Raw genomic sequence first — 14,931 nt, forward strand, 5'->3', positions numbered from 1 at the left:
ACTCAAAGAATCTCTTCAGTCTCAGAAAACTCAAGATATACTGCTCTGAGCGCTATTTTAAAGTGACACATTTGTGGCTTCCTGCAGAAGCTGCAGAAGGAGTGTGAGCATGTAGAAATGGCCTGATTATCTTTGGAGGTCCTCCTACTGGTCCTAGGTGTTTCTTGCAGTACAGGGAAACCCTGGAGAGGAGCTACAATGATAGTCCAAATTTGCACTTCATCTTTAAACTGTATTAGTCTCCTCAAGAGGTCGATACGATTTAAAGTTGTGGCAGAGCAGGTAGCAATTGCAAATGAGTGAACCTGACATTCCTGTGCAGGGTACAGGTTTGGCCTGCTCGACCCAAACGTATTGGAAGGCGAACAGCCAATCTGGCAAATTGATGCTTCTAGCTACTAGCCATGGTTAGCTGTTAGGGGAGTCAATTTGATGGATTGGCTATTCGCCTGCCAATACGTTTGGGTAGAGCACACCAAACCTGTACCTTGCACAGGAACTTCTGGTTTGCTCATCTCTAGAAGCCATAACTTACTACTAAAATTGCTATTTTGGCACAAATAAGTGGGTCTCTCTTGTAGTTTGGGCACTGGTTCTCTAAAAGGTTTGCCATCTCTGCTATAGGGTGTACACTCTTGCCAAAATTGCTTCCTTGCCGCATAGAGCAGACGTATAAAAAAAATGAGCCTAAGATACACTTTCGATCAAAATATTGGCTCATTATAAAAATTGGACTGATATAATAGTTAGTAGATCCCACCTCCCATCCCATTGTTACACCTACTTTTACATCATTTTCCAAAATGTATTGATCAGCATTGCTCCAAAATTTCGTTTCCTGCGTGGAACAACTTTTCAAAGAATTGGTAAGGGATTTTTTGTGAAGACCCTGTCCCCAGCAACCTATTTATGGATGGAAAGATGCTCTCCTTAAGGGCCTTCCATTGTAGAAGACTGGAGCCATGTATTAGCTGTGGATTCATGCTGTGCACTGTGGAGGATGTGCGCTGTTATATACATATTATGCTGTATAATGTGTAGCATAATGGCCCAGATTTGCTAAATCCCCTGTGGCAGTTTTCTGTTCGACTTTGCCCTTTCTTTCATGTGCAAACTGCTTGCTTAAGAATTTAAGAAGTGTCCGAGACAAATTTGTGGCGCATGCAACACTGCGGACCCTGTAGAAACTGCTATGGCTGCTACCGCTGCAGTTACGCCCCTGCCTGGGCTAATAAACTTTAACTGTGCCAATTTTTAGCAGTCATTTATCACAGTATAGCCTGCGATCATTTGAAATGGAAATACAGACTGATGGAAAGATTGTAGATCTGTAGTACAGGCAGTCCCTGGGTTACGTACAAGATAGGTTCTGTAGGTTTGTTCTTAAGATTAATTTGTATGTAAGTCGGAACCGTATACTTTATAATTGTAATCCCAGAGAGAATTTTTTTGGTCTCTGTGACAATTGGATTTTAAAAATGTTGGATTGTCATAAGAACCAGGATTAACAATAAAGCTTCATTACAGACACCTGTGATAACTGTTATAGCTGTTTATTGTAGCCTAAGGCTAATGTACAGTAAATTACCAATATCCAGAGGTCCGTTTGTAACTAGGGTCGTTTGTAAGTCGGGTGTTCTTAAGTAGAGGATCTAAAGTATTAGACCAGCCTTATTTGATTTTTTTTTTTCTATTCCTATAGGCAATTTATTAAATTTCAACATTTTTTTTTAATCTCCCTGCAGCGGTTGATATCGCGCTCTTTAGGTGTAAATCCTGATGACTTAACGGATCCAGTGAAAGTCTCGATACCTCGCTATGTTCTTTGTGGGCAAGGAAAAGACGAACATTATGAGTTTGAAATAAAGGTAATGTTTACTTTTATGCTAAATCATAATTATTATCATCAATATTTTTATTCTTTTACATTCATAATAACAGGTGCAAACATCTATCGTTCACTAACAAGACTCACAATACCGCTACACAAACCATAGCGAGTCATTTGTCATAATGTGTTATCTTTGTTCCTGTTTTTTTTCCTCCTCCCAACTTGCTAAGAGGAAGGTTTTGCTGCCAAGAAAGGCACAAAGCAAACAAGCAAATCTGCCCCTCTTGGATAAATAGGGCAAACCTGAGGCCACAACCAAATTCTCTAAATTTTGAACTACTTATGTAATCGGTGACAAATGAAGGTTAAAACAACATAAAAAGCACAAAGAGAAAAAAAAGAAAATAAAAACTAATATAAAAGACCCCGATAGACACTTGTATCCCTCTTTTTGGGAACAAAAACAACCCTGAGTTTTGATAAACCCCCTTATTTGTTTTTTTATTGTTTGCTTAAATAATTAATTTAACTGTCTTTATTGAACAAAGAAATTTGGTTTCATATTCTCAAGTCACGCCCCCTACCCCAAAAAGTCAATCCTTCTCAAGAAGCCTGACTCCTTGGGGCTTATTTACTAAGGATCCACGGGCGCACCTTCGTCAGACTTTACGCCATTTGGGTTTTGCACGGCTGTGATTTTAACAGGGGATTGTGTCGCACGCTATCGGACTTTGGCGCAGCTTTGCCGGCTTTCATGCGACAGAAATCGTGGGGCGGCCGACGGACGATCCAACTGATTCAGACTGAGCGCGGGATTTAACTTTCAAATTGTCGCTAAGTCAAGCACTTGCATGCACCAGGAAGAAGAAGGTGAACTCCGTCGGACCTGAGCGGGGAAGCGACACATGCAGGATATCAGGCGCACAATCTTAGTGAATCGCGGCAGAGTGTATGATCGTCGGACAATGCGCTTTCTGCGAACTCCTCCGGACAGGTAAGTAAATGTGGCCCCTTGTGTCATGAAAGTGTGTAGAGACTGTTTTACACCCTTGATAAATGTGGCACAAGGCATTTGTCTTTTTTTTTTTTTTTTTTTTGTGCAAATGACACATTTTGATAAACGTGCCTAAAAATCTGCCATTTTTAGTGTTTTGTTTATTTGCTTCGTTGTTTATTCCCTTGGGGATATGTTGTATTTATTCTGATTTTAAAAGTATCACATTTCATAACCTCAACAATCTCTTTCTGCCAAGTAGCTTCTATACTGTTTCACGTACTGACATGGGAGGGTTGTATTTAGTTTTATTTTACTTTTCTGCAGATTACAGTTTTAGAAGAAACTTGGACGGTTTTCAGAAGATACAGCCGTTTCAGAGAAATGCATAAAACATTCAAGTTAAAGTATCCCGAGGTACAGTATCTTTTAGAAACAAATACTTATTGAATTTCTTTTGTATTTAGGAGAATGGATGTCTCAGTAGTTGGTGTAGACCAATCCCTTTTATGACTGGCATTGGCCAATCTTTGAGCTTATTCGCATTATGTTTACTGTTTCTCTTCGTAGTCAGACAAAGATTCACTTCCCAGTTGGTTATTGGGGGAAACACGTTGTTATTTTGACAATTCTGTTTTCATTACCGATTCTGAGTTTTGTGTTTCCCGTACCCCAGAGGTTCGGCTGTGTTATCATTGAGCAGCTTCCAGCAGAATTACCATTTGTAAAGAGAAGTGGTGGATCTTCTGCATTTTTAGGTGCCTACAGTACTACGTAAGCATGACTTTACAAACTTTAGAAAGGTTAAAGAGAACCCGTCATGCAAAATAACCCCCCTAAACTAAATATATTTTCATAAACTGCCATTAGAGAGCATTGCCTCTATCCCTTCATTGTCTCTCTACATGCCTGTAAACCTAAGCAATGAGGTCCTAAAGCTGTATGCAAATGACCTGTGAAATGTCAAATGAGTCATTAGCATATTCAAGCTGTCCACTTTATTCATGAGTGGGAGGCACAGCCACACCCCCAGTGCTTGACTGACAGCCTGTATAATGATGTGAGGCTGTATAATGATGTGCTTCCTGGTGCTGGTGGCCACACCCCCTGCAGCCTGTGTGTGCATGTGTGTGTGTGTGTGTATAGGAGAGATACAGCAGCTCCAGGCAGCCGTGTTATAGCAGAACATGTCAGATTCATGTGTAGCTGATGTCTGTGCCTCTCATCTGTATATTAGGAGGATGCAGCACACACACTAGCCATGCTTTACTATACATTACACACAGACATGAGCAGGGGGAGGAGAGGGGAGGGGTAACAGGGGTGACATCACTGCCTCTGACCATGTGACCAGCCTCATTTACATAATAAAGAAAAGATGATTTTACAATGAATAATGTATGAAATAACTAGATAAAGGCTGGGATGGGATCCTTGTGAGCTGCTCCAACAGGTAGAGGTGACAGGACTAGTGACACAGACTTGATGACAGGTGTCCTTTAAGGGGTTGAGTTGTGTTTTCCATGAAGGTATTATTAAATAATCCATGCCCATCTGCTCTGTTTGTTCTCTATGGGACTGCCAAAAAAGTCAAGTTTTTATTCTATCTCAGCAGGCTCATCGCTCTTCTTAGACCCCTTTGCAGGTGACTGTGTTCTAACCTGGGCGTAGCACACAGCCGGGTAAAGAAGGGAGGTGGGGTGAGCGCTCCTTACCTTCCCCTCTCCGTTGGAAGCTGTAGATCCGTCAACAGATAGGACAAGTCCTATGTTTTACAGTGTTGCAGACCATCTCAGTCAAGGTGCGGGGAGACTCCATATACTCACCGTACTGCGACAGGTTGTAATGCTAGTCAGTGGTGGCCGTAAGCTAGCTGCCGTGACAGGCCATGTAATGCCTGATGCCAGCATCTCAAGTCACACCAACCTGTGACAGGCAAATGGCCGTATGAAGGCAACACCTAAAGACTGCTGTGATTGGCTTTGGATATTGACTACATGCAATGAACTATTGACTGCTATTGAGATGCAAATTTAAGATAAGAGCGAAAAAAGTCTTATTTAAAAGTCTTTGGTTTCATATCAGCACATCAAAAAATACATCTGTTCGTCCAGGTCCAGGTGATGAGTTGCTTTACCTGACAAGTGGCCAGACTGCAGAATTCAGGTGTAAGTTCAGGCTGTGCCAAGGAGGAAATGCATAAGGAATGATCTTTTGAGATGCTAGTTTTGCTGCCCATCAGTCAGAAGGGCTATAAACTGCACAAGCTATAGCACCAACTCCGCGGGCCTCAGGTAGCATGTTAAAGGTCCAGGTTCACCTATTATTAGCTATTATGGCTTCATCTGAAGGGTTGGTAGAAGAAAGCTTCTTGACCCCCAAGGTTAGAAGTTGCATCACCTCTACTCCCAGCAGATACACATTGCAAAACTACTTCTTGCTAAGTTCTGGAAAACAAACACAATACCCAAGATATCCCAAGTCATTTCTGAAATTAAACTGGTATTCTCATATGAAATGGATCTCTTATAACTTTTTAAAAACCAAAAACCCATCACAAGTGTACCTTCCCTGGTCATCCTCTAAAAGGCTACTATTGTACACACTACCCCAATGCCTTATCCTGTCTCCTCCATAACAATACCCTTTGTAGGACCTATGGAACCTGTGAAGATTTTTAATTTGTATATTATTCTCTTTGCTGTGTGGACTACAGTTTATAGTTTTATGATTAAACTGTTGGGCCTCTTTCACACCAATGTATGAGGGACCACACAGTTTGCGGTTTACATAGGAGCCTATGGCACCCAGCCGCTGTCTGGTGACCAGGCATGTTTGTCATTGGATCATACGGGGAAAGCTGGAGCATTCTCTATCTTTTCCCATACATACAGCCTGGCACCATTATTCTCTGTTGAGAGGGGAAGAGTGAACAGCCCTCACCCCTCCTCTCTCCAAGGCACGACTGTATGCCCCGGGCAATACATTGACCCTCTTCAAAGTATAAATCAATTTAACAGTGCTCAATTACCATGGAGTGATGTATACATTGTTAAATATTGTTCTCCACATCAATGCAGGTGATTATGTCATCTTTGCTACTTATTTTTTAATACTGTTTATATTGAAAATCAAATAAAAACTTTATAAAAAAAGTTACATGTGAACAAACCACACTAATTCTGGATTAAACTCGGGGCTAAATTCCAGATGTTTGGCCATTATATATAGCACCACATATGTAAAAAAATATATACATCAGCAAAAAAACACAGTGATAGAAGGGGGCAGAATGTGGGCTTATTCTGACTTTGTAGGACCCTTGACTCCTTAGTCTTACCTGGTCTATCACTCCTGGTGTACACAATTTCAGTTGCCCCTGGTTTCAACCCTGGATCTTTTGACTTAAGGGTTGGTGGCCATCTAGTCTGACGCTTTGGAGCTGAGCTCTTCTCTGCTCTCAGACTATAGTCCTTCCCCCCTGCATTCCAGGACGAGCTCACACTGATACACACTGACTTCCTGCTTGCAGACAACACATCAAAACATTGTGAGGAAAGCTCCAAGCTGCAGGCAGACAAGTTCTTTATCTAGGGGAAACGGGAGGGAAGCACAACAGATCTGCCAGTGTGTCATTGTGTGTAATAAGCATCTCATGGATTCCATCATCTCATCTCTGCTCTGTCTCAACTCTCTTTCTATGTGTCAGAAGGTAAATAAAAAAGTGTATAATAAACCCTGGACCCTGATAATCTAACCACATTGTCAGCTCACAGGGATCATTTAGTGTCTGCTTAGAGAGTCCCCATCCAAGAAGGTCTATCCTTTATTGCCAGAAAAACATACTATAAGTGTGCATGGTTTCCTTTTTTTTTGATCCACAAGCCCCAAGCTACAAGAAAGACAAGGTGGTCAGTGTCTGCTTTCCTCGCTAAATGGATCAAGTTTTAAGTGCTTCTAGTAATAGTTTGTTGAATCTTCACCCGCATATTTGGAAAAATGCTTTTAGACAGAAACAAATGCTTCAGACTTACATTAGTAGCTTACTTTTATAGTTTCAGTAAGAGATATTGAAATAGTTTGGGAGAAGCTTGTTAAAATGAACTAACAAATCCACAGCAATGAATTCTCAATGAAACTTTTTCTTTATTTCTTCCTCATGAAACCAGTAACAGACAAATTGGCAACATCAGAGAGTACTAGATCCACACATCATACGCGTTTCGAGTCCTTGCGACTCTTAATCATAGACACTGATACAAAAGCATGTCAGGGTATATAAACGTCCAAAAGTGGGAGGAGGAAAAGAAAAAAAAAACACATCATTTCCTCTTTTACTATTATAACCCTATTCAAACACAAAACATATACAAACATTAGTATTACTAAAATCAAATTGTTTCTGACATTCATGCCATGTAGTACAACACTGTTCAATACTAAAATCCAGAAACCTTCCCTATTCAGAAGACATCTTCTTTTGTCTCCACCTCTTGGTGGGAAAGACACCCTTTCAATCACGGAATATTTTAATCCCAGAGTCTCCCCTTGGTGAATGGTGAATTTAAATAGTTTACTTAGATTTTATTTGGCGAATGGCAGCTTATTTCATTGGCACCTTTGTGTCTTCTTCAGGAAAACTGTTGCTTTTCCATATTTCCAAAGACTGAGTTCCTGTGTGGCAGTAAAAGAGCGGGAATGCTATCGTCAAAAGGCGTCTTTCTTGTCTGGCTTGGCCATGCAGGTTAGATGCTCAGCTGACTGATATCTTCCTCGGCCACCACCCCTTCCCCCAATACCAAACACTAGGAGCATTGCCAAGCATTGATGTGTTTTCAACAAGGAGATTCCTCTGTGGCAGGTTATCTTTTCTGAGAACAAAAGGATGTGGCATTTTGCATCTCTCCTACACCGTAGATGTTTAGCCACGCCTGATGAAATGAACCACTCCCAATGCTAATATCATTTTTTTGATAATTGTAAAGAATGGTAGGTCTTCCATGGAACAAGTCGATGTTTTTCCTGTACCCATATTTGAAAATCAAAAGATTTTTTTTAAAAGCCAATATTCTTGAAACCATTAAATTAAAGGGAATCTGTTACCAAGATTTACCTACCTGAAGTAACTGCTATGTTATGTAGGGCTATGCCCACATATGTCATCCATAACTTTGTGGGTTTTTTTTGTACAGCGGCTCCATCTTTGATAAAACATCACTTTAGGAATATGCAAATTAGGCTGGAGTGCTTTGGCAGAGCACCTCAGGGCTCCAGCTGCATATCTCTCTCGACCCAGGTGTGATGTAACTGAAGGGGGAATGATGAGAGGAGGCACTGGGTGGTGGAATTATAGCAGGGGGTGTTTTTGCTGTGGACCCTGATTCATCAGGCTCTCTGCTGACAATCCGAAAAGCTCTGCACCCTAATTTGCATATTTCTAATGTTAACTTTTGTCACAGAAGGAGCAGCTGGACAGTAAAAACTTAAGAGCGGCTGACGTGTGGGCATAGCCTTACATAACATAGCAGTTACTTGAGGTAGGTAAATTGTGGTGGTGGATTCCCTTTAAATTCATTGGATAACTCAACAATCAATATTTTTTGATGGTTATTTTTTAGGTAAAAATGAGCTTTAAAAATGAATGTAGATCGGAAAATAGAAGTACAACTTGTGCTATGATTTCCCTACGACATTTTGTCTCTTAATGATCTCCCTGTATCCGGGGAACATCCCAGGCCGGTCATGGTATAGTGGGAATACATCTGCACTGATAGGATTACGTTGGCTTAGTTACAGGTTACAATTAAGGAAAATACAGCTGACAGAAGGAAATTTTTGAAGTGTGTAAGCTACTGTCACTTCTCCCTTCATCTAGTGGCTGCTGTCACCGAACAAATGTTGTCACTGTCAAAACAGTATAAATATGATCTCCCCCGCACGTTCTGTCTTTCGCCGATGAGTACCCGTGGTCTAATTATTTAGTATTTTTAAGATCTGATCTGCACGGTTTCTGCCACCAGCTTCTCTGCTAATCCGATGCATTTAAACCAGATGAGTTCAAAAGCCGTCAGAGAATTGTAAGCGTCTGAAAGCCACACAGCCCGCTCCACATTTCTTCTCCCTTTCAAGATTACAAAAAGGTGATACTTCCAAGAACGAAATGTAAAACCGTTTTAGGCAGTTCTGTTAGATTCCTGTAGATTAAAGTATCCAAACTTTTGGGAGAGGAATAGGCCTGCTGAGCCGCAAGGAATATTTCGGTCTGTTTTGTGCCTATTTTCTTATCTAATCACTGAGCTCTGCGGCTAACAGATCCGAGTGTCAAATCACAGCGGCGCTCGACGTTACTGAGAAATGCCGCTCTCTCCTGAAAGACTCATTTCTCCTTCCAAGAGCCCGGTCTTATAAGTAGGTTCTGTTCAATTTTGTATTTGACTTGACATTTTGGTTATTATTTTTTTTTAACAAATTTATTGTTAATATCAATGTTTTTTAAACTGAACAATGGATGGATTTGTACCACTACATCAAACTACTTGTATATTCTCATTACCAAAATAAAAACAACTCACCAACAATAAAGAAGACTACAATAAAACTTTATATGTATGGACAAATGATATATTTCAGTTATTACAAGTTCAAGAGTGAAAGAATAAGATTTTTGAGGCTAAGGCCACTCACATGCGGTTGTATGCTTACCCTTGCCACACCCAGGTGTAGCACACAACTGGATGGAGAAGGGAGGGTAGTGAGCACTCCTCACCCGTCCTCTCCTTATTGAAAACCAAGTGTCTGCACCGTAAAAATATAATACTCCCTGCACCATTTCTGGTTGTTGTTGACCTCTTGGGGTGTCATAATAAGGCTGCAAATTGTGTGGCTGTATCATCATCCATACGGTCCTTTGCATGAGGCCTAAGACCCTGTTATGCCAACTCTAACCTTGCCATAAGTTGGGATACATTGAGCAAGGAGGTATAAAAGTTCTCTATGGTATCCTTCTGCAAATTTGCCCTCAGCTGGGCCTGTAGACTCTGCCCAATTGTAGCTATCTGAAGCCGGTGAAGCTGCCAGTTTGTATAATAGTTGACTGACGATAAATCTGGTGACGGTCAGAACTAGGAAGTGTTAGATTCCATGCCTTGGAAAATCTTGCTGTTTTTGGGCAAGTATTGCCTTGTTGCAAAACTTTAGTTGGAAGAACGGCCATTACAGCTCACATCCTGCATGTATCACTGCCCCAAGTATTACTTCCAGAGCTGACTGACAGATGTGATGGCTTACTACAAGAAAGTGGCCGATTCAATCAGTTTAAAATCTTTGGATCCATGGTATAATGCAAAGGCTGAGCCCAGCTTTCATACACTGAGGCTCATCCAGGTGGAAGCACCCAGGATTGTTACAACATGAAAGCCATGACAAAACAGAGGGTGACTAGTGTGCAATTTTGATTCCCTTTTGTTGCAATGGGAAGCAGCCTAGAAGGCTTAGATTTTTAAAATGTTGAGGTCTTTTTTGGGGGCATTTATTTTCTAATCAAATACATTTTATTGAACTATGACCGGAGCTCCCAATATTTTTCTTCTCCCTCCTTATTCCATCTTAAAACACTGATGAACAGCACCAATCATCAGTTCCTCCTGCTGAAAGTATGTCACCATTCAGACTAGCATCATCGCACTTTCATCATCCTCTGGCGAAACCCTGGGTCGGGCGGATAGGAAAGCTAGCGTCCCGTTATGTGAATTTGTGATATGCGCATTTTTAATGGACTCTTCTACAAATATAATTAAAGGAGGATGATGAGAGTGCAATGGTGCTAGTCTTAATGGTACTTACTTTCAGCAGGAGAAACCTAAGATTGGTGCTGTTCATCAGTGTTTTAAGATGGAATAAGGAGGGAGAAGAAAAATATTGGGAGCTCCGGTCATAGTGAAATTATTTTCTCTATTTCTGTGGACTTTTTCAAAGACTGTGTGGACCGGTCTTATACCGTGAGTAGCTCCTTAAGGGGCAAACTGTGCACCACGAACAACTGTGTTTCTGTGCATTTTATTGAACGGTTTTAAATTGTAAGGACACAGAACACTGAAGACAGGAAGACCTGAGGGAAACCAGGCTTCCGGGCCAAAAAAAACATTTTTTGAGAATTCAGCTTCATTACTCCTCCCCTCCCACACCCGTTTAATGATTTCCTTATGGTTTGTTTTTTAAACTTATTATATTACTCTAAAGAGGATTCTAGCATCAAAATTTTAATATGTAAGGGCAATTTTCCTGGTAAGTTTCCACTTATAATTGTCAATGACACATGTCTATAGATAAGCAAGTAGTCATTGGTTGTGATGATCATAGACTTAGAACTTTGTACATGCCTAAATTATTTTCGGTGAGATTAAAAACCTTACTATGTAGCATGGTATTTATTAGTAATGTGATGGCATTCCAATTGAAACAAATTAATAAAAACAATCTAATTCTCTAAATTCTGTGCTAAGCGCTGTAAAAGTCCACATGGCTCCAGAATTGTAATTATTCAATAGCCGTACAGATGTCATAAATGTAATTATATTATATTCTCAGATAATTATCGTTTTTATTCTGTTTTCTAGATTTACTCCATTGTATTTTTATTACTGCAGTATGTTATTTATATCATGGTATGTTATCTATGATCTCCAATCAGTGGTGCACTCCAAGTAGTGGTGACTTAACCTGATTCCATTCTAGATTGGGTAAGGGCAGCATTCTGCAGTATCGTACTCCCCTACCCCCATCCCAACATTTTTTTTTTATTTTATAGCTGCCCTCTTTAAGTGTCAATATTGAGCATAAAAAGGAGGATTAGAGATGGGTCAACATTTCCTTACCCCAAAATAACTGTAAGACATTTCAGGAGCATAATTCTAAGTGGAGTAGATGCTTTTTGTAAAATAGCTTCCAAACCTCCACACTAAAGCCCCTTGCACACAAATGTATGCAGCGGCTGTGAGCTGGTGGCATAAACGGCAGCTAACTTACTGCCGCCATAGATATGCATTACACCAGGTCACGGTGCAGTGAGGACATGATGTGTGTCTCACCGGACCTTGACTGAGCCGGGAGGCTGCGCTATGATATATAGGAAATGTCCTATATTTTGGTGGATCTTCGACGCAGCTGACAGTCTTCCTATGGAGATGGGAGGGGGAAGGAGTGCTCAACCCCCTCTTCCTCCTGCACCCAATCGCATGCTACACCTAGATACAGCCAAGGTGAGCACACGTCTACAAGTGGCCTAACTCTCACTGAATTTGTGTATATGTATATACACTCACCGGCCACTTTATTAGGTACACCATGCTAGTAACGGGTTGGACCCCCTTTTGCCTTCAGAACTGCCTCAATTCTTCGTGGCATAGATTCAACAAGGTGCTGGAAGCATTCCTCAGAGATTTTGGTCCATATTGACATGATGGCATCACACAGTTGCCGCAGATTTGTCGGCTGCACATCCATGATGCGAATCTCCCGTTCCACCACATCCCAAAGATGCTCTATTGGATTGAGATCTGGTGACTGTGGAGGCCATTTGAGTACAGTGAACTCATTGTCATGTTCAAGAAACCAGTCTGAGATGATTCCAGCTTTATGACATGGCGCATTATCCTGCTGAAAGTAGCCATCAGATGTTGGGTACATTGTGGTCATAAAGGGATGGACATGGTCAGCAACAATACTCAGGTAGGCTGTGGCGTTGCAACGATGCTCAATTGGTACCAAGGGGCCCAAAGAGTGCCAAGAAAATATTCCCCACACCATGACACCACCACCACCAGCCTGAACCATTGATACAAGGCAGGATGGATCCATGCTTTCATGTTGTTGACGCCAAATTCTGACCCTACCATCCGAATGTCGCAGCAGAAATCGAGACTCATCAGACCAGGCAACGTTTTTCCAATCTTCTACTGTCCAATTTCGATGAGCTTGTGCAAATTGTAGCCTCAGTTTCCTGTTCTTAGCTGAAAGGAGTGGCACCCGGTGTGGTCTTCTGCTGCCGTAGCCCATCTGCCTCAAAGTTCGACGTACTGTGCGTTCAGAGATGCTCTTCTGCCTACCTTGGTTGTAACGGGTGGCGATTTGAGTCACTGTTGCCTTTCTATCAGCTCGAACCAGTCTGCCCATTCTCCTCTGGCATCAACAAGGCATTTCCGCCCACAGAACTGTCACCCAGTAGATCAGCAGTTTCTGAAATACTCAGACCAGCCCTTCTGGCACCAACAACCATGCCACGTTCAAAGGCACTCAAATCACCTTTCTTCCCCATACTGATGCTCGGTTTGAACTGCAGGAGATTGTCTTGACCATGTCTACATGCCTAAATGCACTGAGTTGCCGCCATGTGATTGGCTGATTAGAAATTAAGTGTTAACGAGCAGTTGGACAGGTGTACCTAATAACGTGGCCGGTGAGTGTATATATATTGTTAGAGATTTTTATCTAGGACTCAAAACAGTCCTTCATGTTGTACAGGTGACTTCAAATTAAATATTTCATGGCTCCCGGTACCAGGAGGAGAGAACAAACCCAAGACACGTCAGTCTCTTAGTGTATGTAAAGATCTTTTCTCTCGTTTAATCTCTCAAATGCATAATATCACAGACAGAAAAAACAGCATTGGGGGGCGTGAAGAAGGAGATAAGAATACTGTAATGCTATTGGCCATAATGAATTTACCAGCACATTCTGTGAAAAAATGAACAGGCCTTGTTCACAAACATGTTTATCTACAGAGAATGTCTCCAGAAACTTCTTGATAACCAAAACAAATAAAAAAGCAACATAGAGGCCGAAGGACAGCAACATGCCAAGGATAATGTAAAAGGCAAACAACAGTTTAAATAAGAAAAATAGCTGAATTAAAACATTTAACTCTATAGCTTCTGAGTGGACAACATCTTGCCCCCCCCCCCCCCCAGGCCAGACCTGTAATGGCGTCTGTTTAGTTCTCTTGCTCAAGATGGCCGCCGTAGAGGAAATAACACCAACAATATATATTAGCATATTGTTTATGACTTTCAACAACTCACTTCAGCATTTGATTCCGGACTAGTAGCCAGGTTCATAGGCAGGGTTTCAAAAAATTAGGGTTAAAGAGGCCAAAGCTATTGCCCTCCACCCTTCACTCCCCAAAAGTATTAATATTTTTCATTTTTATTTCTAAGATGGCAACTTAAATACAGAACTTCTACTCTAATTAAGGTAAACCAGCTTAGACAACTTCATGATGTGTAGATACCCGATTTACACGTACGTGGTATTTACCCTCCAGTTTTATGCATTGACCTCTTCATTGTATGTAGTATGAATGGAGTAACCACAGAATACTGTAACCCTTGCAGCTGCATATTTCTTTGCAGCCTCAGTTAGTTGCAGATATACTTGCTGACCTATAGCCGTTTAATGATCTCCTAAGGGGGCAAGGGGAAACCTCTTGCGGATTGCATCATGAATGCTAGCAACTATGACTAATCATGGTGTGATGAGACACGGTGCATCCACCACAGTGTAAATGTGCTCAATACAAGTCAATGGGGCCACGAGCTCACAGCCAAAAAAATACAGTTATGTGCATGAGGCCGAAGGACGGTACAATCATTATCATTCTATAAAGTGATCCTGTCACCCGGAATGTGACTTTTAGCTGGTGACAGGTTCCAATAGCTTATACTAGGCTGATTTACAAAATCCCTTTGTTAGTATTATAAATCATTTTGTTAAGTAATAAGACTTCATATTTTTCATGACCTGGCTCCCTGCCAGCAACATGTTGTGAGTCCCGTGGGGCAATGAACAGCTGCAGAAGCCTGTGTGTGTGTCTCCTTATGCATTCTTACTCTCTTCCACACACTCTTTCTCCCTTCCCTGTCTGCTCCATGCACATGACAGGAGCTGGATGAGTTAGGACTAGAGAAAGAATGCATGAGGAGACTGAGACACAAGCTACAGCTGCCCACATGCTGCTGGCAGGGAGCCAGGTAATATAAAAGTAAATTTTATAAAGTACCGAAATGATTCAGAATGCTGGCAAAAGAAAATATAAAATCAGTATAGCATATAG

General features: G+C 41.3%; 1 protein-coding gene across 2 annotated transcripts in view; it reads left to right on the forward strand.

The window, feature by feature from the left end:
• Positions 1 to 14,931, forward strand: part of KIF16B (kinesin family member 16B) — a 217,070-nt gene that overhangs the window by 157,537 nt on the left and 44,602 nt on the right. For both annotated transcript variants that reach the window (XM_072140436.1, XM_072140437.1), the window contains 2 exons: positions 1,746 to 1,868; positions 3,153 to 3,242. In XM_072140436.1, the coding sequence (XP_071996537.1) occupies positions 1,746 to 1,868; positions 3,153 to 3,242 (213 nt within the window). The remainder of the gene's footprint in view (positions 1 to 1,745; positions 1,869 to 3,152; positions 3,243 to 14,931) is intronic.

Source organism: Engystomops pustulosus, chromosome 3 (genome assembly GCF_040894005.1).
Source record: "Engystomops pustulosus chromosome 3, aEngPut4.maternal, whole genome shotgun sequence".
NCBI lineage: Eukaryota > Metazoa > Chordata > Amphibia > Anura > Leptodactylidae > Engystomops > Engystomops pustulosus.